General features: G+C 36.5%; 1 protein-coding gene across 1 annotated transcript; it reads left to right on the top strand.

Annotated features, from left to right (window-relative positions):
- The first annotated feature begins 3,297 nt into the window (after positions 1 to 3,297).
- ppp2r2d (protein phosphatase 2, regulatory subunit B, delta) lies at positions 3,298 to 10,325 on the top strand. The gene is made up of 10 exons (XM_034681089.1): positions 3,298 to 3,488; positions 3,689 to 3,763; positions 6,097 to 6,194; positions 6,298 to 6,463; positions 6,597 to 6,709; positions 6,804 to 6,981; positions 7,095 to 7,259; positions 7,630 to 7,799; positions 8,370 to 8,461; positions 8,643 to 10,325. Exons 1-10 carry the CDS (start codon positions 3,482 to 3,484, stop codon positions 8,920 to 8,922), a joined length of 1,344 nt encoding a protein of 447 aa, XP_034536980.1. The 5' UTR covers positions 3,298 to 3,481; the 3' UTR covers positions 8,923 to 10,325.
- The last annotated feature ends 119 nt before the right edge of the window (positions 10,326 to 10,444 follow it).

Raw genomic sequence — 10,444 nt, 5'->3', positions numbered from 1 at the left:
CCTCTAATTTTATACAGATGGGTTGTATAATGTGTTTTATTCTTGCAATATGTATTTTAGGCACTGCACAAACAATAGAGATGTAATGTGGAATGATTTAAGTGATCCTGAGCTGAATTAGGTTGAGCAGAATTTGAAAAGTTTTTATCCCAAATGTAATACTTTTGGTGGAAACAAATAAAAAATGACAGATAGATAGATAGATAGATAGATAGATAGATAGATAGATAGATAGATAGATAGATAGATAGATAGATAGATAGATAGATAGATATGGTCGAATGGTCTTTACAGCAACTCATTCCTTCTTCTTACAAGCCAAACATTTGAATACTGGAATTAAAATGTTCGTATAATTCTGAAATGTACATTATTTTTCAGTTTTGGGTAATCTTACCTTTTTTTTTTCTTTTTTTTTTTACCTCTGGCAGTTCACCACTTATCTTTGTACCATTTCAAGCTGTTCAATGGACTTGAACTGCTTGGATTTCAATAAAAAAGTGGAGAAATTGGGGTGTTCTAAAACTTTTGACCGGTAATGTAGATAATCAAGTACTCAAGTAAGTGTGTGTAAGTGTATTTCAGTGGACTGAAGTTTTACAGACCAAATCATAACAGAGTGTAATGCTACATTTGGATGGAAAAGCATGTGTTAGTGTCTTTTAAACACACTGACTACTATGCAGTTCTAAGTGCCGCACAAAAATGTACCTGGAGTTTCACCATTTCACCACTAGATGTCACCCACTGACCACACAACACAATCCAAGGCGCTTGACTCTATTGCTGTAATGCAATTTTGAGTTGACACACACTTCAGATCCAACATTATCATCAAATAAACCAATTAAAGATTATTCCACACCGTACAAAAAAAGCTAAGTTTTGTTTTTTGACTTGTTGCACAGCAACAGTTTCAGCAGTTACCCATAATACAGATGCACATATAACTTGCATGGCTATTAAACAAGTCTCAGTAATACAGCCCGATGCTCTACAAACAAGTTCTAGCATATTTATTGAGTATTTATGGATCTTTTTATCTTGATTTTTACTGGTGGCCCTTTCTTTCTTTCTTTTTATCTTGTTTTTATTGACCAATGGTTGATTTTATGTCTATCTTGTTTTTATTGATTTTGCTCTTAGTGATTGCTCATTTCCTGTTTTTATTGTTTTTATTACGGGTTACTTAAGCAATAAGCACTTTGTTTGTCATGTATGGTCCTGTGCTGTTTGTTGTGTTGATGTTAAAAGGAGACTGACTCACTGCAAACACAATCTACCTACGAGTACAAATAAAGTAACCTTGAACCTTGAACCTTGATTAAACACAAGTCTACAAAAAAAGTTTGTGTGCACTATGCCGATCATTTTTCAATCTACTCTGCTTTATTTCAACTTCAATTAGCATACCTTCGTCCGGAGAAGTGGATAATTTAGATCACATTCATCACAGAACATCTGAATTAGCTTAGATGGGAAAAATGAGCAGATTGCAATAGTAATGTATTTGAATTGAGGCGATTTCACAGAAAATAAAGACTTTTGCAATGGACAGGTAGATACAACAGTACAGCAACATTAGTAAAAGTAAAAACAAAAGTCCTTCCAGTTTTGTTTGTTTTGAGTCCAGAAAAAACACAACATCAGCCACCCTGAAATAAGAGTCGGAAGAAGGTATGGTCATAGACCATGGATCAGATTTTGTTCATCCATTATGGTGTCCACACTTCTCTGATAACTTTAATTTCCCAGCAATTGTGAAAAAGAAACAATAATAGTGGACACACAATGACCTCATATGGACAGACCTGACAATTTGCTCAGGATAAACTCTGCCAGATAAGGCTCACTTATTCACTTAAAAATAACTCTGTTACAGCTTAATTAAAGATAGAACAGTGTACATGGAACTATGAACATGAACCAGGGTGGTCACCTGCCGCTGCTGTCAAAAAAAATGGTCAATAAGCAGACAGAAATTAAATAGTTAAATTACAAAACAATATCACCAGTGAGATCAAATAAAATCTGCTACTTGGGGGGTAACAAATATAATCAAGTTGTTCCAAATTTGGTAAAATTTGTCAGTTTGGATTCTTAACCCTCCTGTCATGTTGCGGGACAAATTGATTGGTTTTCAGTTAAAAAAAATATGTTAAAAAGTAATTTTTCGCTATGAAACTTCTTCTGCTTGGCTTAATTAGCGTGAACAATTTATAAAGTCAAAATGGTTCATTTCATACATTTGCAACCCCCCCTGCATGTTTATATTACATAGATAATGTTTGTGAGTCAATTTGACCCTGCAGTCAAAGTGGAGGGTAAAAGGGGTCAGAAGTGTCAAATACTAAATGTTTCTTTGCAACTGTGTTACATATTTCACCCAAATTACTTTCCAATATAAAATATATATGTATATATATATATATATATATATATATATATATATATATATATATATATATATATATATATATATATATAACATAATATAATAATAAATAATATAATAATAATAATATATTAAATAATATAAAATAGAATAAATTAAGAAAAAGATCCCACCCCACCCAAAAATCCTAAGGCTAAGAACACAATATATGCAACAATAGTAATAAAAACAATAAATAAATAAATAAATAAATAAAAAATAAAAAGAAGTTGCTTAACGAAATGAGGAAATGCTCTAATGATATCCTAATGGGGAAAAACTGGAGGTAAAATAATACGTTAAAACTCAACACAGGAAATTAAAATCACCAAAATAGACTAAAATATTAAACCATTAAAAGGAAATAAGATTCTATACTTAAAATAAATAAATAAGTACAGAAATAAATAAAGTAGAATAAAATTGACTAAAATTTGAACTAAATAATAAATAAGTAAATAAAACTGTTAACAATAAAACTAAGTTAGAAGTGGGACTAAAAAGATAAGACACTCCTTTATTCATCCCGCAATGGGGAAATTCACTGAGTTACAGCAGCAAACAAGGTGTACAGTACAAGAATTCCAACAAGAATATATATATATATATATTTTTTTTAAAAATGTCCATCAGAGACAGCAGCTCGAGTGTGCTTTTAAAATGCTCTGTGGGAATGCTGAATCGGGCTTTAATCATCTCCTTGTAATTATTTTCTCACTTGCCACCAATAGTAATTGTAGCAGTTTAATCTCGCTTCTATGTTCCAAAAAAATAAATAAAATAAAGACTAAATGTACATTTAATAGTATGACGCGCGGCAGGATGGATGGAGCCAGGATGTGGCATGTGTGCATGACGTCATTTCTCCATGTACTGTGCGCCATTTTGGAAGAAAAAAAAAAAAATCACGGATAATTTCCGTGGTCTTGACAGATCTGGGACCCGAGTCTTCACACTGATTGTGGATGCTATCTATTCCCCCGAGCAAGCCGCATTGGTTGATAAGCTACTGGAAGCTTTGTACAGCAAGAGCTGCTACATGAAGCAATGGCGGGTAAGCTACTTTTTACAGGGAGGGAAAGAAGGACCCACCTCACTCTCTCTCTCTCTGTGTGTGTGATGGCCTGAATCTGCAAGTTAGCTAGCCAACGTTAGCGCTGCTTAAGCTAAGTTGTCAAACTGTCACTGTCAGGTCATTCTGTCGCAGGACGGAGCGCCAGGCAGATGCAGACTAACCATGTGTTTTTTCCACAGGAGTTGCAGGAGGAAATGATTTTCAGTGGTGTTTCTCTCAAGTGAAAGGAGCGATAGATGAAGATGTTGCGGAAGGTATGTGGCTAACGACGGCTAGGCTACAGCGGTGGGTAGCTAGCTAAGATGTTCTGATGCTGATGCTGCTGTGGAGGCTTTCTGTAACATGCACGGTAGCTAGATGATTTGACGGGGTTTGATATAAGACAGCTGGTGTAGGTGGTGAAAGTCTGTTTGTGGATTAACTGCACGAACGCCCCTTTTTTCTCTAAATGACTGTTTGTCGTTAGCTAGCTGTATGCTAAGTGGTGGCTAGGCTATTAAAGGGGAGCGACCGTGTCCATGACGTCAATGTGCTGCGTCCATAAATTGTCTAGTGACATCATGCTTGTTTTCATTCATTCATAAAGGATATTAATGATATTCTGGGGGTGTTTCAGTCACATCATCTTAGCTGATAACTGAACTTGAGTCAGAGTCAGTGACATCTTTAAAGTCTCTTCTTAAAACCCATTTTTTACAGACTTGCTTTTATGTGATTTAATCTTTCTAACCACTTTTACTTGTTTCATTATAATTTTAATTTTTATCCAAATAAATTGCATTTGATTAATAATAATAATAAGTATCTTCATAGGATTTATGTAGTGCTTTTCTGAATACTCAAAGTCGCTTTACATAGAATAAAAGTAAAAATAAAACAGCTAAATAAAACAAAACGAGGACAGAGGTGGGGCAGGGTTAGAGGTCATGTGTTGTATGCTTATTTATGATATTGTATGATTATTTTTGTTTAAATTTTTTTTTTATTGTTTTAATGTTGCTAATTTATCCTGAACACTTTTTCTAATTTTCCCGGTGTGATGTCCTCCTCTTATTCTGAAAACCTCTTTTATTGTCCTTCTAAATAGGGATGCACGATACTGGATTTTTTGCAGATATGCTGATATTTTACAACTCGTTTAGCCGATTACTGATACCGATATTTTTTCCGCACACCTAAATTTAGAAATCATCAACTCTCTTCTGTATTGGAATTAGTGTACAGTATTATGGTGATACTCTTATCACATTTGTTATATAATATCAAGCGGCAACCTCCGGTCTAAAAATATGAGTCCAGTGTGGAAGTGCTAAAAACTGCAGTTGATCGGGGATCCGCTTGAGGCTGGCTCCGGAAGCACCAGAAACCACATACACATCAATTCAAAAAAGACGATTTTTACAGCAGAAATAAACATGTTTACAGCCTGGTACAAAAGACGAGTGTAGTCTGGATAGCTCATTTCTCGATCAGCACACACTGAGGGGGGGGGAGTTTTTTTCTAACGTAGTAATTTCGAAGATATTGAGATTACAAGTCTTCCAATGAGAGGCACAGCCGACTGCGGGAACACTGTAGCTGTTGGCTAAGAGGCTCAAAGCCCGCCTCTCTATGTCACAATCGCTCGACGGCAGCAATATGGCTACCGACGACGATTGGCCTCAAAACAGCGCTTCAGAAACAGATGGGTGACGTCACGGATCCTACGTCCATATTTCATACAGTCTATGTGTAATATTCTATATTCTTGTGCAAAATAAGAAAAATACTTAATACTTAAAACTGCATATTTATTTCCGACAATTGCTTTCAAACAAAATTCATACAACAAGATACATCCTACTTGAAACTTGGATGATGCTCTCCCTGAGACAATCATAACAATACCCACATTCACATTTGACATAGTAAGTAAACCTAACCTCTGTTCACAGGGAACATGTGAAAAGTGCAACTCTGCAGCAATTAAACCCCAAATCAATTAAAAGGTTTACTCTTTGACAGTAAATGTGCCTAAATTAGTGACAGCTACATGTACCTTACAGACTGCTGCCTAAATTCAAATTTAACTTAAAACATGAGCCCAACATGTGTGCAGCAGCCCATTATTTTATCGGTTAATTATATCGGCTGATATCGGCGTGTTGGCCGATATCCGATAGTTCATTTTAAAGCCAATATCATCCAATACCGATAATGTGATGATAATATCGTGCATCCCTACTTTTAATGCTTTTATTTACTTATCCATTTATATTTATTTATTTATTTATATTTATTTATTTTATTTATTTACCCTTGAAAAACCTGTTAACAATGATTTACTGGTCTATTTCCCACCACTTCATTCTGTTTAATTGACGTGTATTCCTTTTAACCTCTTGCTTTGCATTTTGTTTTGCTTTGTTAAAGTTGCTCCTTCCTGTCGTTCGAAATGTTTGCTATGTTATTTGAACCATGCTTTGTTTGTCAAAGCACTTTGTAAACATTTGTTTTTCAAGCTGCTATATAAATAAAGTTATTATTATTATTATTATTATTATTATTATTATTACTGATATAATTTGCTCTGATGTGTCACTTTCAGCTGACATAATCTCAACTGTTGAGTTCAACTATTCTGGTGAATTGCTGGCAACTGGAGATAAAGGAGGCAGAGTAGTGATTTTTCAACATGAACAGGAGGTAAGACAGAACAGTATCTCCATCCATTCACTGTGTCAGTAGTTATGTGCTGCTGTGTTGCGGTGATGATGTCTATAAAGCTTGCAACCATTTGTTTTTTCAGTCCAAGAATCGTCCACACCTGCGCGGGGAGTACAACGTCTATAGCACTTTTCAGAGTCATGAGCCAGAATTTGACTATTTGAAAAGTTTAGAAATTGAAGAAAAAATTAATAAAATAAGATGGCTACCCCAACAAAATGCTGCTCACTTTCTACTTTCAACAAATGGTAAGACTTTACTTTGAACATGCTCTGATTCTTTGGAGATTTTAAGTTGTGTTACTCTAAATTTACTGGATTCCTATCAGACGACTGCTCTGCACATCATAATCTCACGATTGAACTGTGTTTTTGTATTTAGATAAAACTATCAAATTGTGGAAGATAAGTGAAAGAGATAAACGAGCAGAAGGTTACAACCTGAAAGATGAAGACGGAAGACTCAGAGACCCCTTTAGAATCACCTCGTTACGGGTATGTTTAACCATGTGAGCATTTTAAAATTGAGGTTATTTAAAAATATATATTTTTTATAATCTTATCCTTAATGTACATGTTCATGTTTCAGGTACCAGTACTGATGCCAATGGATCTCATGGTAGAAGCAAGCCCAAGGAGGATCTTTGCAAATGCGCACACCTATCACATTAATTCCATTTCTGTAAATAGTGATCATGAAACGTACCTCTCCGCAGATGACCTAAGAATAAATCTATGGCACTTGGAAATCACAGACAGAAGTTTTAGTATCCTTTTCCTTCATTACATAATCTTGGATGTGTGGCATACAGTCTACCAGCCTCTGTATTCTTCAAATATGAAACATAAGACTGCTACCTCCTTAACACTGTGTTCCCAGATATTGTAGACATCAAGCCCGCCAACATGGAGGAACTGACAGAAGTAATCACAGCTGCTGAGTGCCATCCACACCAATGCAATGTATTTGTGTACAGCAGTAGCAAAGGCACTATCCGCCTGTGTGACATGCGAGCAGCAGCACTCTGCGATAGGCACTCAAAATGTAAGTACACCCACCAAGGTGCTGCAAGGTGAAATCATGAAATAATAGATCCATTTTTCTTTTGGAATTTTGTCGAAATTATAAAACATATTATAAATCTGGTAGTTGTAACAGTTTTATTTTTACTATATTACCTAAAAGTGATGCTGTTTAGTTTTTGTCTAGTGCAGAATACATATGGAGACTTTTATTTTATATAATTTGCAAATTAAAATAAAAATATGTAAAAATACGATTTATTTGTTGCTATACCTGCTAAAAACTTTTCTTTTTTTTTGTTCAGAGTTCTCTAACTCTGACAGCGTCTTTGGTGGGATTTAATTTTTGTAAAACAAAACAAATATTAATATAATTTCTCTTTGTTTTTCAGTCTTTGAGGAGCCTGAGGATCCCAGCAGCAGATCCTTTTTCTCTGAGATTATCTCCTCCATCTCAGACGTGAAGTTCAGTCACAGCGGACGCTACATGATGACACGTGACTACCTCTCCGTCAAAGTTTGGGACCTCAACATGGAGAACAGGCCAGTGGAGACGTATCAGGTGCATAGACACTTATCATTTGAATTCAAATTAAAAAATGACATTGACCTTTTATGTCGGAAAATTCAAGGTCCAGCAGTGTTTTAAAAATTACATAGATGATTCAAGTGACGGCTTTGGCTTACATGAGATATCTGGATAGACTGAAGAAAAAAAAACTTGTCCAGGCTTCAAACTTTGGGATTTTCAATACATCAGATTTTCCTCTCAGGCTTTAACATTGAGCATATTGTGCTTATTTATAACTGTCACCTGCAAAAGTACATTTTCCCCAGTCACCAAGTTTTTGCAACATAATTTAGGCAAAAGTATATTTTCTAAGCCAGTTATGAAATGGTTGTATACAAATATATAAGTGTGATTGGCATGCAGTGTAAGTAGTAGCCTCACAGGTGTTTCTGGTGGGCCTTGCAAGCTGAGGCCAGTTCTGATCCAAACATAGACATTGTGGAGAAGCACTTGTCTAAAAATGCTTTAGCTGGATGAACCTTTAAATGTAAATCATGCTCACAAAGATAAAGATGTCGGGTTTATGTGAACATGAAGACTAAGTTACACGTTTTGTTTCAGGTCCATGAATACCTTCGCAGTAAGCTCTGCTCCTTGTATGAAAACGACTGCATCTTTGACAAGTTTGAGTGCTGCTGGAATGGCAGTGACAGGTAAGAGTCCTTGTGTAGAAAGCATTTAACTTCTTCTGGCTTGTGATGAATTTGTTCATTTGTATTGTATATTTGATTATTTTGTGACTCTGTGTTACAGATTTGATTGTCAGCCACAGGTGGCGTTCTTAATTTTGTCCAGTAAATGTGAAACACATTTTAATTTCCCCTCTCCCCTCAGTGCCATCATGACAGGCTCCTACAACAACTTCTTCCGAATGTTTGACCGCAACACCAGGCGGGACATCACACTGGAGGCGTCCCGGGAGAGCAGCAAACCGCGAGCCACGCTCAAACCACGCAAAGTGTCCACCGGCGGCAAGAGGAAGAAGGATGAGATCAGCGTGGACAGCCTGGACTTCAACAAGAAGATCCTCCACACTGCCTGGCACCCCAAAGATAACGTGATAGCTGTGGCAGCCACCAACAACTTGTACATTTTCCAGGACAAAATCAACTAGAAGATTTGGGGCTCCAGAGGATAGGGCTTTTACCGTACCCGTGTAGTTAAGCCTACTACTTGTCTATCTGTATAAGAAGAAACAGCCTCGTTGTCCTCCTGGTGAAGAATTCGAAAGCACGTGTCTACTTTTTTTGCCACAGGAGGTTGATCCATAGGCCTGTTTTATTTTGAGTCTGAGCTTAGGTTGTTTTTGCCTTTGGCACCAGGGCAATCAACATGCCCCCCCTGACCCAGAAAGCCCAATTCGGGTCTAATTGATGGAATGGCACTCCCTAGAGGTCAAACTCTTGAACGTTGGTGTTTGTGTTGACATTTTAAGCCTTCATTTCATGATTTAACGACAGAACTGTTGGAAGCCCTCAAAATGACGTCTTGTCAAAGTTGTAACATCATCTTAAAGATTTTGGGCCCTCTGAAGCACGGATTAATGGCCAATAAGCCTAACTGTAACATTCCCCCGTTGGCCATGTATTCAGGCCAAACTACTGGTGGAAGAGGCCATGAATTTGGAAAGTGGACCTGTTTTCTTTTCTCCCCTTCCCTCCTCTTACTTTACCCCAGTCAATACGGTGACATAATTTCACTGACTGTATCTACTCAAGTACACCTTGTCATCCACATAATAAAAGAAACTAAAACTACAGATGTGTTTTTAAATTTAGAAGTATGTATTAAAACATGTTTATTGCTTTGCATGTTTTTATGTTGTAGAAAGGTGGAAAAATGTCCAGTCACACCACTGTCTTTGAGCAGATCTCAAGCTAACTTGTTATGGAAATACTATTTGGGGCTACCAGTGTCAGAGTCACTGTTGGAGACGACCGACGATGTGTTTGTGTCAAGAGATTAATTTCAAAGTTTTTGACCATGTTTTAGGGTGCAGGCTGGATACTACATGGCACAAGATGGAGCCCAGGACAAAGGGAATCTGCAGCCTTAATACCTACTTCTATCAGTGACAGCTACAAGTTATGTCCCCAAACGTTTTACAAACCTCATGTGCATTATTTGTAAATCCTATTTTATAGAGTTATGTCCTCATATACTGCTGCTACATGTGGCTGTCTATGAAAATCACTAAGGAGGAAAATTGCACACCATACAGTTTATGTGATAGAGTGCCTCCAAGTAATGTAATAAGTAGGAAATTCAGACAGGCCTCATACATGTGCCCTTATTCATTTGTTAGGGATCTCACCCCAATTTGAACCGCGTAATGCAAAATGTGGATCTTATCTCTGTAATTGTGAATGCAGAAATGAAGGTTGACTACACAAAACATATACTGATGACATTAAAACACATAATAATGCATTGTCTTTGTCCATTGAACCCTAACATGGTGGCAATGTATTCACTTGTTTATTATTTTGACCAAAGTTCAATAAAATTTTAATTGTGTTCATCTGCATGCTGAGACTTCTTTGAGAAATGTTATTCCATAATAGTGTTGTAGTACTCCAGACCGGTCTTGAGGTTGCTTATTTCAGGTCTTGGTCTCATCTCGGAATCGAAAGCAT

Source organism: Notolabrus celidotus, chromosome 4, assembly GCF_009762535.1.
Source record: "Notolabrus celidotus isolate fNotCel1 chromosome 4, fNotCel1.pri, whole genome shotgun sequence".
Lineage (NCBI taxonomy): Eukaryota > Metazoa > Chordata > Actinopteri > Labriformes > Labridae > Notolabrus > Notolabrus celidotus.
Note: the sequence above shows the minus strand (reverse complement) of the source record. Positions and strands in the feature narration are given on the sequence as shown.

Bases quoted from the DNA above. Each gene is read 5' to 3' on its own strand.
- ppp2r2d (XM_034681089.1), top strand. The intron at 6,195-6,297 runs GTAAGACAGAAC...TTGTTTTTTCAG, and splicing joins TTTTTCAACATGAACAGGAG to TCCAAGAATCGTCCACACCT. The intron at 6,982-7,094 runs GTATCCTTTTCC...CTGTGTTCCCAG, and splicing joins AATCACAGACAGAAGTTTTA to ATATTGTAGACATCAAGCCC.